General features: G+C 38.4%; 1 protein-coding gene across 13 annotated transcripts in view; it reads right to left on the bottom strand.

Moving 5' to 3' along the window:
* Nucleotides 1-14,824, bottom strand: part of NCOR1 (nuclear receptor corepressor 1) — a 157,141-nt gene that overhangs the window by 123,832 nt on the left and 18,485 nt on the right. For all 13 annotated transcript variants that reach the window (XM_027047386.2, XM_027047394.2, XM_027047391.2 and 10 more), the window contains exons 2-3: nt 11,571-11,748; nt 1,958-2,091 (exon numbers count right to left, since the gene is read on the bottom strand). In XM_027047386.2, coding sequence (XP_026903187.2) covers nt 1,958-2,091; nt 11,571-11,678 — 242 coding nt within the window. In that variant the 5' untranslated portion in view covers nt 11,679-11,748. The remainder of the gene's footprint in view (nt 1-1,957; nt 2,092-11,570; nt 11,749-14,824) is intronic.

The raw sequence follows: 14,824 nt of genomic DNA, 5'->3' as shown, positions 1-14,824 counted from the left end.
CAGAGTTCTTCCTTCACTTTAAAATTATCAATTATTACTTCCTTTCCTTGACAGGTTTTCCACCTCAGAAACACACATTCTCATGAAATTTTGGATGGTTTTAATTTATCAACTGCTTTATAATTGCTTTAATTTTATTCTTTTCTTCTGCATCCACTCTGATTGTCTCTGGACTTTCTCATGTGACAAAGGTCTAACTTTTAGCCACAGCTGTTGTATTCCTTGCTTTTTTATATTTTATATACTGAATTTATAATGGTGGGCCTGGGGGAACTGGAATGTCCAATCTTTCATTTTATCTAATTGGGTTGTCTTGTACTGTTGTCAAATATCTTCTTTTTAAAAGGTTTTAAGTTCGCCTACAGTGTATAGCACTTACGGGGCAATTTCTTCATTGTTCTGTCTTCTTACACACTGGGCGCTTTGTTTTTGACACTCTGTATTGCCTTCTTTAATTTTCTCTTCCAGGAATACCTTTGCCCTGTCCATGGCTTCATTACCCTCCTGCTCAGGGATGTCACATGCAGCCCTACCCAGACTCTGTCTTCGCTATAAAATGGTATGCGTGCCTTTTCCTTGCTCATCCACTTTGCTTGGCATTTGTCTGCAGACAGAGGACTGGCGTTGGCTTTCTACATGCTTTTCTATAGCTGAGGGAATAGGGAAATGGGGCAAAGGAGAAGAAAACTTGGTTGGGGCTATGTTGCCCTTCTCGAGGATCCTGGCCCGCCCTACAAGCCAGATGCGTAAACCAGTCCTGAGGGCTTCAGCTCATCACTTTGGAAAACGCCACACCGTGCAAGAGGGGTTCCCAAGCAAACAGTTCACTACTACTACACCCTAACTATTCACATTTTCTCAAATTAGGGAGTATTTCCGAGAAATCTTAGGATTTTATTGACCCTCCTTCTTTCTTCAACACTGCTTCTTTGAGAGTAGAAGTAGGAACTAGGTGCAAGATTCTTCTAATTCCTTCCTTAAATGCCATTTTCCCAAGTTTATGGCAGTGGCTGTATGCCTTTCCTGCTTTATACAGGGTGGGTTTTAGCCACTTTTTGAAAAGCTATTTTTATGTATTTATTTGCTAGATATGACGGAGGAGAGTGATCTGAATTCCCTGCACAACCTTCACCAAGGAATGTATTTTATGATAATTTTAAACACAGCCAAATAATTTCAATCCTTTTATCATCTTAAAACCTAAACAGTAAACATATCTTTATAATAGGAAATCAGGTTCTTTACAAAATTGCTAAAACAAGAAAGGCAGAAAGGCAATTTAATAAAAAGTAGTTATTATACTTTAGATTAAGAGTGAAAATGGCGCAAGAGAGCAGAGATGGTAAGGAAGGACACTGCGGAAGTGAGAGCCTTCCGTGAACAGGCCAACATCACCTGATCACAGACTATCCTTTGAGGACAATCTCATTACTATTCTCATTATTACAGGTGAGAAAACTAAGCCTTAAAGAATCTAAATCAGGAATTTGCAACCCTCGTTGCAAATGAGAATGACCTGGGAAACTCCAGACCCGCACGAACGCCTGGGCCCAATCCCAGGAACGGATTTAATAATTCTGAGATGGGGCGTGGGCATCAAGTTTAAAAACCAAGGTGCTTCTAAAATGCCGCCGAAACCGAAAACACCAGTTTACACATATGACCAAGGCCATAAGCTGACCAGAATGCAAACCTAGTCCACCAGACTTCCCACTACACAGCACCAACTGTGAACTCTGGAAACAAGTTTGAGGAGTTTTTTTAACTATTATGATAACTACTCCAAAAGATCATCAGATATAAAAGAGCCCAATATGTAAATAAGTGACCACTCGCAGCTTGGTCAATAAAATTATCAAGGAAAAGTAACGTTAAATTTAATGGCACACTTATGAAGTGAGTATACACACACCGCAGAAGGTGCATCCTAGATGGAAACACAAAAGAACGCCATTACCTGTCAGAACCTGGGTGAAATTCCGAGAGCAAGGAAGGTCGTCTGCGAAGCTGCTGTTGCTGCTGCTGCTGCAAGAGCTGTGACGCCTGGCTGACTTCAAGATGAGAAGAACGATAATCAGGGACTGCAAATTCCTAATAGGGAAATAATCATAAATTAATTATTAGCCAAAAATTGAAAAGCATCGTGAAATTAAACCAAGTATCAATGCACAGAGGCAGTGACGGGCTGCTAAGTGTGGAAAGAAGCAGCAATGATGGTTTCAGTCCTTCACTGATCTGATTTTTCCTCTTAAACCTAACCATCAACATTTTAACCGAGTATCGTTCAGAAGAATTCAAAATGAAATTTTGTGTTCAGTCTACATTTCCCTCATTCTACTGTAACATGCATTATAAGTAACTCCCACTCCATATTACTCAAATAGTAAGATCTCAAACTCACGTGTTCAATATGAAATCTTAAAAATCATTCCAAATTAAATTCAAAATCAGTAAGCTAGCAGGGCCACAGAAGCCATTCGGTTAAATCCATGAAAATTTACAAACGAAGAGACGTAAGTCCAGAGATTCAATCTGCTAGGTAAGAGTAACACTCTCCATCATTCTAGGTGGGTGCTTTTATGTTTATTTTCCTACTTTTGACTCTTTGTTGAAAAAACAAAACCTTCTTTTCAAAAGTAGTCCATTAATGCTAACAATCATAAACAGGTATTTATACCCAGAAATGCCAAATAACCCAGGAATTCCACTCCTAGGTATATACACAAGGTATATGTCCGTACACAAAACTTTGTACACAAATTTTGAAAGTAGTGTTATTCACCATAGCCAAAAACCAGAAGGAATCCAAATGCCCAGTGACTCATGAATGGATCAACAAAATGTGGTGTATCTATACTGTGGGATATTATTCAATCATAAAAAAGACTGAAGTACTAACGATATACGCTACAACCTAGATGAACCTAGAAAACATAATACTATGTTAAATACAGACAGACATAAAAGGGCACATATTTTGTGATTCTGTTTATATAAAATGTCTGTAAGAAACAAATCAATAGAGACAGAAAGTAGATTAGTGGTTGCCAAGGGATGGAGGGAAGGGGGGAATTGGGATTAACTACTATGAGGTATAGGTTTCATTTCATTCCAAGTTCTGGAATTAGGTAACAGTAATGGATGCCCAACATTTGTGAATATACTAAAAGATATTATATACTTTAAAATGGTTTTATGTTATATGAATTATATGTCAACAAAAATTTTTAATCATAAACATAAAATTGAGCTGCCCAGACTGAAACATGGAATAAATAAGAGGCCTAGAGCCCTTTGCTATAAACAGATAATAGTGAAACATAATTCATACACCGTCTAAGAAAAAACATCGGATACAAAGTTGAAAACATAACCAAGAAACACTATAAACACTGAAAAAAAGTCAAAGCCACTTAAAAAAAAAAAGCACCAGGGCATCTGGGTGGCTCAGTCAGTTAAGCACCTGACTTCGGCTCAGGTCATGATCTCATAGTTCATGAGTTCGAGCCCTGAACTATGCTGTCAGCAAAGAGCCTGCTTCAGATCCTCTGTCCCTCTTTCTCTCTCTCTCTCTCTCTCTCTCTCTCTCTCTGCCCCTCTCCCACTTAATACCCGCGCAATCTCTCTCAAAAATAAACATTTAAAAAAATAAAAAATTTAAAAAGAACCAAAACTCACTCAGAAAAGAATTTACAAAGAAATAGATAAAAGACTGAGTGAAAGTACAAAACACACAAAAGTATAAATGATATCCTCAAATAGCAATCAAAGAAATTAAAAAGTTGATCAGTAAAATTAATAGAACAGGTGAAGAGCAAATTAAAGTGAAGACAGAACAGAGAAATTCTCTCAGACAACAGTGAACCATATATAGATATAGCATATAAAGATATAGAAATTAGAGAAGTTAAAAATGGCAGCTAGAGTAAAAAGCTCAACATTCAGTATCTACCGGTGAGAGGCAATATTCTAGGAAATAATAGGACAGCATTTCTCAGAAGTTAAAAAGACAAAGCCTTCGGATTAAAAAGGGCTTAAGAGAAAAGCTGGACATATTCTAAAAATTAATCCATCACACTGGATGGACACATCAAAAATTCCAGAAAAGTGAGAATAAAGAGAAAATTTTACTAGATATCATAAGGTCCTTAAAAAAAGATTTCCTACAAAGTAACAAGGATCATAATAAAAACAAGTTTCTCATCAGCAACACTGTATAGAAGGAAACAGACAAACAACATATCCCAAGTTCAAAGGAAAATAACTTAGAACCTACAAATTCAATAACCGCACCCTCTCAAATTTTAGGACTACAAACTTTTCAGAATTCAAGAACTCGGAAAATTTACCAACCACAGCCTCTCTCCGAAAGAATTTCTAAAGGATGTATCCAGCAGGACAAATTAAGAGTAAGGAGTAAACTAAACCAAACAGTACACTTGGATTCCAGCTATGAGCAGGTTACTGTCCAGAATTACATTCCCATAGTAAACAGCCAAAAAAGTGGGCAAAATATAGTGACTATTCTCAGACATCAGAAAACAGACTGCACAGGACTCAATCTCTGAGAAAAATCACACAAATGAGGTAAGTCCTACAGTACTCCAGACTTTTCTGCCTAAAGGCAATTTCCAAATTGTGTCCCTGGGAAGGGAACCCGAACAGTGTTCTGTAATCTTGTTCAATGAAGAAGCAACCACACTAGTTTGGTAAAGCCATGTGGACAGGATTTCTGGAGACTTTCTATGAGAAGAGAGTTAAACAGAGAAAGACCTCCTGAAATGTGAATTTGGGTTCTCCTAAGTCTTTGGATGAATTCCAATCTGTAAAGGCACAGGGGAGAACATAGACCAGTCTCAAACAACTCTGGTTGTTCTTAGAACAAACAGGAGAAACTATAAAACACACACTTCCCAGAGCACACATGGGGCCAGAACTCATTCGAGTTTCCTCCAGCCAAAGGGAAGAAACTTCAATGAATACATGAAATAATCACTAGATATCCCAGGACGAATAAGACCTAGAATAAAGACTACTCTCGACTTGCCCTTAAAGAGTTTAAAAATAAACTTCAAAAAGTAATTTAACTGGCCACCAGAAGGCATTCAACTTTCTTTAAAGGAATACAACAAAAGCCACTAATAAAGTGTATACAATTCACAATGTTCATATTCCATTCAAAAATGAAAAATCTTATGTCTATAACAAAAATCTCACTGGATGAAATTAACACTTAGCTGGAACCCCAGAAGAAGAAGAAGAAGAAAAAAAAAAAAAACCACTGAACATGAAGTCATCATAAAACTAAGCAAACTGATAAAAAAAAAATTAAAAAAATAAATAAAAAATAAATAAAATGAACAGAGGTCCAGTAACCTGTAGGATAATACAAACACAAGTCATTTGTGTTTCAGAATAAAACTAGGGGGAAAGTACACAAAAAAAATGTATCTGAAGAAATAATGGCTGAAAACTGCCTAATTTTATGAAAATTATAAATCCACAGAAGCATGAAGTTCAGTGAATGTCAATACTTATATATAAAGATAAGAATGACCAAAGGTCAGAAAACCACATAAGCCAGAACACAACAAATGGCATCTATTAAAGTGCTAAAAGAAAATAACGGTCAGGGTGCCTGGCTCAGTCGGTTAAGCATCTGACTTCAGCTCAGGCCACGATCTCACAACTCATGAGTCGGAGCCCCGCATGGGGCTCTCTGCTCTCAGCGCGGAGCCCGCCTTGGATCCTCTGTCTCCCTCTCTCTCTGTCCTTCCCTCACTGGCACTCTGTCTCTCTCAAAAATAAATAAACATTAAGAAAAAGAAAAGAGGGGCACCTGGGTGACTCAGTTGGTTAAACGTCCAACTTTGGCTCAGGTCATGATCTCACAGTTTGTGAGTTCAAGCCCCACGTTGCACTCTATGCTGATAGCTCAGAGCCTGGAGCCTGCTTCAGATTCTGCGTCTCCCTCTCTCTCTGCCCCTCCCCTGCTCACATTCTGTCTCTCCCTCTCAAAAATAAATAAACGTTAAAAAAAAATTTTTTTTAAACAAAAAAAAAAAAGAAAAAGAACAGAACTGTCAACTTAGAATTCTGTATCCAGTAAAAATATTCTTTAAAAATAAAGCTGAGGGACACCTGGATGGCTCAGTCAGTTGAGCATCAGACTCTACTCCTGATTTCCACTGAGGTCATGATCACAGGGTCGTGGGATCAAGCCCTGTGGCAGACTCCGTGCTGAGCATGGAGACTGTTTACTATTTTCTTTCTCTCCCCCTGCCCCCCTCCCCCATTCACACACGCTCACACTCTCTAAAAAAATTAAAATAAAATAAAATAAATAGAACTGAAATAAACCTTTCCAAATAAATAAAAGTTGAGAGTTCACTGCCAAAAGACACGCACTAAGAGAAATGACGTTCTTTAGGCAAAAAGAAAATAGCATCAAAAGGAAACTGAATATATACAAAGAAGTGAAAGATGCCAGAAATGTTATATATGTGGGCAGTTAGAGAAGGAACAAAATAATGAGGAGAAATCAAGAAAATAGGAAAAAAAACCAGTAAAAATGGATGAAACCAAAGTTAGTTATTCTCAGAAAAGAATCGATTAAATTGAGAAACCTCAAGGCTAGACTAATAAAGAAAAAAAAGAAGGGAAAAATACTTATCAACATGAGGAATGACATCACAACAGATCTCAAAGACAATGAAAAGATAACAGGAATATTATGACATCTTAATATAACTGAATAGACTGAACAAAACTTATCCAAACTGACTCAACAAAAAATAAAGAATGTGAATTATAACTATTAAAGAAATTGAATGCATAATTTCAATTCTCCCCACAAAGAAAATTCTAGGCCCTGATGACTTCGCTGATAAATTCTATCAAATTTCTTAGGGAGAAAAAATACTAATCCTAAGAAAATACAGGAAGAGGGAACACTTCCCAAGCTTTTCATTGAACTATAATCAGCATATAATGTTATGTTAGTTTCAGGTGTACACATATTGATTTGACAATTCTAGACATTACCCAATCAATGCTCCCCAAGATAAGTGTAGCCACCAGCTGCCAACAACATCCCTAATGGTGAAAGACTGAGTGCCTTCCTCTTAAGATCAGAAACAAGTCAAGGATATTTACTCTCACCTCTTCTATTCAACACTGTACTAGCAATTAAAGCCAGTTTAATAAGAAAGAAAGAGAAAAGCATCCAAAGGTACAAGCAAAACTGTCTACTCTCAGATTGCAGGATCACCTACATAGTAAATCTTATGAAATCTATTAAAAAGCAGCGAGAAGTAACAAGTAAGGTTGCAGGATACAGGATCAAATATACATGGGAGCAATGCACTGAAAACTGAATTCAAAAAAGCAATATATTTACAAATGCATCAAAAGTATGAAATATTTAGGAACAAATGTGACAGAAGATGTACATGACCTATGCACTGAAAACTACAAAACATTACCGAGAAAAATTAATGAAGACCTAAATAGATGGAGAATTATATCATGTTCATGGACCAGAAAAATCAAAGTGGATGAGATGTCAGTTCTGTCCCAAATTTATCTCTAGACTCAATACAAATCTAATCAAAACCCTAGAGGGGTGCCTGGGTGGCTCATTCGGTAAAACATCCGACTCTTGGTTTCAGCTCAGGTCATGATCTCCCGGCTCGTGAGTTTGATCCCTGCAGTGGGCTCTGGAGCTGACAGCAAGGAGCCTGCATGGGATTCTCTATCTCCCTCTTTCTCTGCCTCTCCCCTACTCGCTCTCCCTCTCTCAAAATAAATAAATAAACTAAAAAAAAAATTTAAAAACAGAAAACCCAGCAAGCGTTTTTGTAGAAACTCACAAGGTGCTTCGAAAATGTACGCTCTCAAAATAAATAAACTTAAAAAAAAAAAAAATCCACTAAAATGAATACAGAGGGGCACCAGGGTGTCGCCATCGGTTAAGCCTCCAACTCTTGATCTCAGCTGAGGTCATGATGTCCTGGTTTGTGAGTCTGAGCCCTGAGTCAGGCTCTGCGCTGACAGCACGGAGCCTGCTTGGGATTTTCTCTCCCTCTCTGCCCCTCCCCCAATTATGTGCACGCACACACGTGTGCGCGCGCGCGCGCTCTCTCTCTCTCTCTCAAAATAAATAAACATTTCAGAAATAAAAAGTAAAAATTAATAAAATGTATATAGAAATGGCAAGAAATAAAATATTCAGAACAGTAATTCAGAAAAGAATCACTATTCCATTTCAATTTTACTATAAAGTTATAATAATCAAGACGGTGTGAAGAGCTTTATTAAAAGACGACATTTTGGGGGCACCTGGGTGGCTCAACTGGTTAAGCCTCCAACTCTTGATCTCAGGTCAGGTCATGACTTCATGGTTCAAAAGTTCAAGCCCCACATCGGGCTCTGTGCTGACAATACAGAGCCTGCTGAAGATTCTCTCTCTCCTTCTCTCTGTCTCTCCCCTGCTCTTTCTCTCTCAAAAAATAATAAACATTAAGGGAAAAAAAAGACATGTTTGTTTACAAAGAAAATCACATAGATGTGAGGTAAAGATACACAAAATACATCAATAGAACAGTACAGAGAGACCAGAAATACACTTGCACATATATGATCAACTGATTTTCAATGAAAGTGCCAAAACCATTCAGAGGAATAAGAAGAAACTTGGTTTTTTTTAAAGTTTATTTATTTTGAGAGACAGACAGAGAGTGCATGCAAGTGGGGGGGGGGGGGAGAGAGAGAGAGAGAGAGAGAGAGAGAGAGAATCTCAGGCAGGCAGGCTCTGCCTGTCAGCTCAGAGCCAACTCCAGGCTCCATCTCAGGAATGGTGAGATCGTGACCTGAGCCAAAATCAAGAGTTGGACCGAATGAGCCATCCAGATGCCCCAAGAAAAATCTTTTCAACAAATGGTTTCTAGAACAAGCGAATATCTATATGCAAAACAAGAACCTCAACCATTACCTCACACCATAAACAAAATTTAATTCAAAATAGGTGACAGACTATGTAAAACAGGATTATAAAAACTTAAGAGGAGAAAACCTTCGTGATCTGGAGTTTGGCAAAATTCTTAAATATAACACTTAAAAAGCAAGAAATATTAAAGACAAAAGTTAATAAATTGGACTTGATACAAATTATAAAGATAAGCTGTCCAACAATACTGTTATGAAAATAAGGCAATACTTTATATAATCTAGATAAAACACAAAGATACATGTTTTCTAAATAATTTTATTTATAATAGCCAAAACTGGAATAGGTAACTAGATAAACAAATTGTGATATATCCATAGGCAGCAATAAACAGAAATCAACTACTCAGATGCACCAGAACTTGAAGAAATCTCAAAAACATTATGGGAAGCAAAAGAAGCCACAGATAAAAGAGTTCATGTAAAATTCAAAACAAATATAATCTGTTATGACAAAAAGCAGAACAGTGGTTTCCTAGGAGCTGAGTTTGTGGAAAGTACGGGAGAAGGACTAATCTGGATGGGGCACATGGGAAACTTTATGGGGTGACAGAAATACATCTTCACTTTAGTGGTGGTTTTATGGGTGTATGAATCTGTCAAAATGTATACATATAAGAAAATTGTATTATGTATCAATTAAACCTTAAAGTTGATTTAAAAAAATAAAAACAGGGGAGCCTGGGTGGCTCAGTCGGTTAAGCGTCCGACTTCGGCTCAGGTCATGATCTCACAGATCATGAGTTCGAGCCCCGCGTCGGGCTCTGTGCTGACAGCCTGGAGCCTGGAGCCTGCTTCAGATTCTGTGTCTCCCTCACTCTCTGCCCCTCCCCCGCTCATACTCTGTCTTTCTCTGTCTCAAAAAATAAGCATTAAAAAAAAATTTTTTTTTTTTAATAAAAACAAAGAAGAAGCAAACTAGGAAATCAGCATTCAGACAAAGACTATGGGTTAAGGGAAAACAATGCAACCAAAATTCAATAGCCAATGAGGATTAAAATTCTCAATCTAGCAATAGAAAGCAACTTCTTTAACTGAAAATGGACATCTACAGGGGCGCCTGCGTGGTTCAGTCAGTTGAGTGTCCAACTCTTGATTTCAGCTCAAGTCATAATCTCACGGTTTGTGGAAGAGAGTCTCATATTGGGCTCTGAGCTGATAGTGTGGAGTCTGCTTGGGATTCTCTCTCCCCCTCTCTCTCTGCCCTTACCCCGCTCATGCAGAAGCTCTCCCTCTCTCTCAAAATGAATACATTAAAAAAAAAATGTTTCAAGGGCATCTACAAAAATATGCAACTAACATACTTAATATTTAAAAAGTGAGAGGCACCTGAGTGGCTCAGTTGGTTAAGCGGCCGACTTCAGCTCAGGTCATGATCTCACAGCTCTTGAGTTTGAGTCCCACATCGGGCTCTATGCTGACAGCCTGGAACCTAGAGCCTACTTAGGATTCTGTGTCTCCCTCTCTCTGCCCCTCCCCCGCTTGTGTGCTCATGCTCTCTCTCTCTCTTAAAATAAGTAAACTTAAAAAAAAAGACTGTTTTAAAAAATATACATATATTTATCAAATTAAATATGTTTATAAATAAATATATTGATTGATTGATTTGAAGGAGAGAGCTAATCCCCAAGCTGGCTCCGTGCTAACAGTGAGATTGTGACCTGAGCCGAAATCAAGAGTTGGATGCTTAACCAACTGAGCCACACCCAGGCACCCCAAATTTGCTTTTCCTCTGAGATGACCATTTCACCCCTTCCCTTCCTCTTTTTCTTCAACCCTTACATTCCTGTCCCAGCCTGCTCTGAGCCAATAATTTCTTCTCATATTTTATTTTTCACAGGTTAATCAGCATACAAACTCATCTTCCTACCGTCAGCCTCTCAAGAAGGTACAGGCCCTATCCTGGCCATCGCTCAAGAGATGCCAAGTTATCTGGCCAGCTTAATACTAAACCAGAACTTGGAGCAATAAAATAGGGTTTCTTAACCTGGAAACCCTAAACAACTGATATTTTTCTAACAACAACTCCTACAAACGAAAACAAAGACATGGGCGGGGGGCGCCTGGGTGGCTCACTCAGGTAAGATCTGACTCGGGCCCTCTCAGTTCGTGAGTTTGAGCCCCGCATCCAGCTCTGTGCTGACAGCTCAGAGCCTAGAGCCTGCTTCCGATTCTGTCTCCCTCTCTCTTTGCCCCTCCCCCATTCTCTCTCTCTCTCTCTCTCAAAAACTAAATAAACATTAAAAAAAATTAAAAAAAAAAAAAGAAAAAAGAAAACAAAAAACATGGTCACTAGCTGCAACCTGGCATAAAGCCAGACTAAGACAAAGATAATTAATCCCCAACCTTGGGTTCCTCATCTTTGAGAACGGTTCTTGCCATTTAAAATATACAATTATAACAACCGCATTTGGTTTCTGACCAACAAATGCATTAAACAGGGAAAGGAAAGAAAGCGCCAGCGGGCGCGCGTGCGCGCGCGCACACACACACACACACACACACACACACCCACCCACCCACGCGCGCGCTACTTAGGCAAGTACATAGTAGTTGATCCTTACCTGCTGGTGACGCGTGCTGGGAAACGTGTACTGAACAGAGTGAGGAGGATAACGACTTTGTTCTGCGCTGAATGCTCCTTGGTTGGGAGGATAACCTGAACTTGACATTATCAGTAAAGAAGTCCTCACCAGGCTGTGAGATCAAGTCCAACAAACAATCATGTTTCTAGGAAACCACCTAAACAGGATGGGAAAAAATAGAATTGATAAGAACTAAAGCACCAGGTGTACTTCTAATAAATTATAACTATAGCTATATAAATAAAACCACAATTACCAGTAAAAGCTTTCTCTCATGTATTTACTTAATATAATAGAAATTATTGAGGTTTGAAAAACATTAGTGGGTCTTTTCCTGTACACTCAAAAAAGCATTAATATATCACAAACAATAATATCAGTAGCTATATAAAGTAATACGATGTATATAAAATCTCAGCATGGAACTTGGCACATTACAAATGCTCATTACATGTCTTTTTTTTTTTTTTTTTTTGATAAATGAGAATCAAATGTTATATATTATAGAAACAAAAACCTATGGTTGTAAATGTTGGGGTTGTGAAAAGTCAATTGTTAAAAAGATTCAAGATTATTTCCAAGGTAAGCATTGGTGCAGAGGAAATACTGTCTTTATTAAATAATTCCGCCCGCAAAACAGCCTAAGGCAACAGTGAGGATGAGAAAGTATTCAAGGAAGAACACAGTGAACTTATCACTTCCAGGAAAACAACTCCCAGCATTTATGAAAATTGGGATTTTGGAAAAACTTGTACTTGCTTCCGTGAGCTTGACGGCTTCCCCACATTTAAAGACTTTTCTGGCAAGACTGGTGGTGATGCTAACAAGTGTGAGCTTTTGAGATATTACATAATAAAATAGGTCGACATTTGAAATGTCTATATAACTCAACGAATCAATATTTTCCAAATGACCAATATAGAATGTGACTAAATTATTCATGAGTGCAATATTTATTTAAAGTGCAAGACATTTTACTACAAATAAAGTACAAGACAACCCAATAAATGTTTAACGTGATAGAATATGAAAAGTTCATTGATGTGGCTTCAGATTCTACACAGCAATGAACCTTTAAAAAAAACTGTCACTTATCCGGTTTGGGTATGGTATCAAAGAATATCTACAATTATCTAAAAAGGCTATTAAGGGGTGCCTGGGTGGCTCAGTTGGTTAAGAGTTTGACTCTTGATTTCTCAGGTCATGGTCTCACAGATCGTGAGTTTGAACCCCACATCGAGCATGCTGCTGTCAGCGTGGGCTTGCTTGGATCCTCTGTCCCCCTCTCTCTGCCTCTCCCCTGCTTGTGCACTTGTGCACTCTCTTGCTCTCTCTCTCTCCTCTCTCAAAACTCAGCATTAAAAAAAAATTAAAATAAAAGGCTATTAAAATCCCCTCTCTTCCCAAATACTGCATGAGATTAGCTTTTCTTTATAAACTTCAATCAAAACAATATTGCAAGACTTAATGCAGAAAGCAGATATGAGAATAAAACTATCTTTTTAAGCCAGATATCAGGTTTGCAAAAATGTAAAACAATGCCACTCTTATCAAATTTTGTTTTTATTCCAGAAAACAGTTACTTATCATAAAAATGTTATTTATCTAGGGGCGCCTGGGTGGCTCAGTTGGTTAAGCCTCCGACTTCGGCTCAGGTGATGATCTCACGGTTCATGGGTTCAAGCCCCGCATGGGCTCTCTGCTGAAAGCTCAGAGCCTGGAGCCTGCTTCAGATTCTGTGTCTCCCTCTCTCTCTGCCCCTCCCTGTTCATGCTCTGTCTCTCAAAAATAAATAAATGTAAAAAAAAAAAAAAAAAAAATTTAATGTTATTTATCTTGGCATATGGTGAGTTTATAGTATTTTTACATGAACTAGTATCTTTAAAATGGCCATTTTAATATCTAATATGGTAAATATCAACATATATAACCCACAGAAGCAAAAGCTATTTGGAGTCCTAAGTTAACTTTAAGAGTATAAAGGAGTCTTGAGATCAAAAAGTTTGACGACCACTCACCTAGAGAATTAAATCATCTTTAGATTGACTAGCATTAGTGACCTGGAGTGGCCAGCCAGATCCATGCATACACTGCTTCTAGAGACTCTGAACCTGGTTAATGTGAGATTTTGACACCATGTTTATATAAAGTGAACTCCCCTATTGGACAAGGGATGTACCAATTAGATCCCTCTCCAAGAATGTGGAATTGAGAATGTCAGCTGCAGGGAACTGAGTTGCAAAGTGGCCAGAGTAGGAGTCAAGGTGAGCCAAAGCATGTGCCAGAGAAGTTAGGGAGGGAGCAGAGAAGGCCAGTCTCGACAAAGACTAGAGTAGATTTGCAGAGACAAGAGAGCCAAAAGACCTTGCAGGCCCTGGAGACACAGGAGCCTTGGCTCCTGACTCTTTCTTTGCTCCAGGGTCAGTCCCCATAAGAAAGTATTGTACATCTTTCCTTTGCCCTTAAACTACCTACATGGTCTTACATAAGGCCTCCTTTACTTAATATAGATGGGAGTAGGTTTTTATTGCTTAGAATTGCCAGAGCTCAAGTTAAGTCCCAAAATAACTATACAAACTTTGGAAAAAACCCAAATGTCATGTCCATCCATCAAATGATGAATGGACGAATAAAATCAGGTATATCCATACCAGGGAACATTAATCCACCAAAAAAAGAATCAATTACTGTTCCACACTCTAATGTGGACCAACCCTGAAAACATCGTGCTAAGTAAAAGAAGCCAATCATAAAAGTCCACACTTTGTGTGATTCCTTTCAGACTGGAGTCCAGAACAGGCAAATCTATAGGACAGAAAGTAGATTAAATGGCTGCTTAGGGATGGTAGGACGGGGACAGAGGGATAGCAAGTGATGGGCAAAGTGCATGGGATTTCTTTTGTTTTTACTGCAGGAGAATATACATAAAATGTACCATTTTAGCCATTTTTAAGTGTACGATTGCATAGCATCATGTACCTTCACACTGTTGTACAACTCTCACCGCCACCCGTCTCCAGAACTGTTTCATCTTCCCCAACTGAAACTCTACATCCATTAAACACCAACTCCCCATTTCTCCTCCCCTCAGTCCCTGGCAACCACACTTCTAGTTTCTGTCTCCAGGACTTCCACTATTCTAGGAACCTCATGTCAGTGGAATCAAACAGCATCTGTCCTTCCATGACTGGACAATTTCACTCAGCACAATGTCCCCAAGGTTTATCCATGTG

Source organism: Acinonyx jubatus, chromosome E1, assembly GCF_027475565.1.
Source record: "Acinonyx jubatus isolate Ajub_Pintada_27869175 chromosome E1, VMU_Ajub_asm_v1.0, whole genome shotgun sequence".
Classification (NCBI taxonomy): domain Eukaryota; kingdom Metazoa; phylum Chordata; class Mammalia; order Carnivora; family Felidae; genus Acinonyx; species Acinonyx jubatus.
This window is presented reverse-complemented; position numbering and strand designations above follow the sequence as displayed.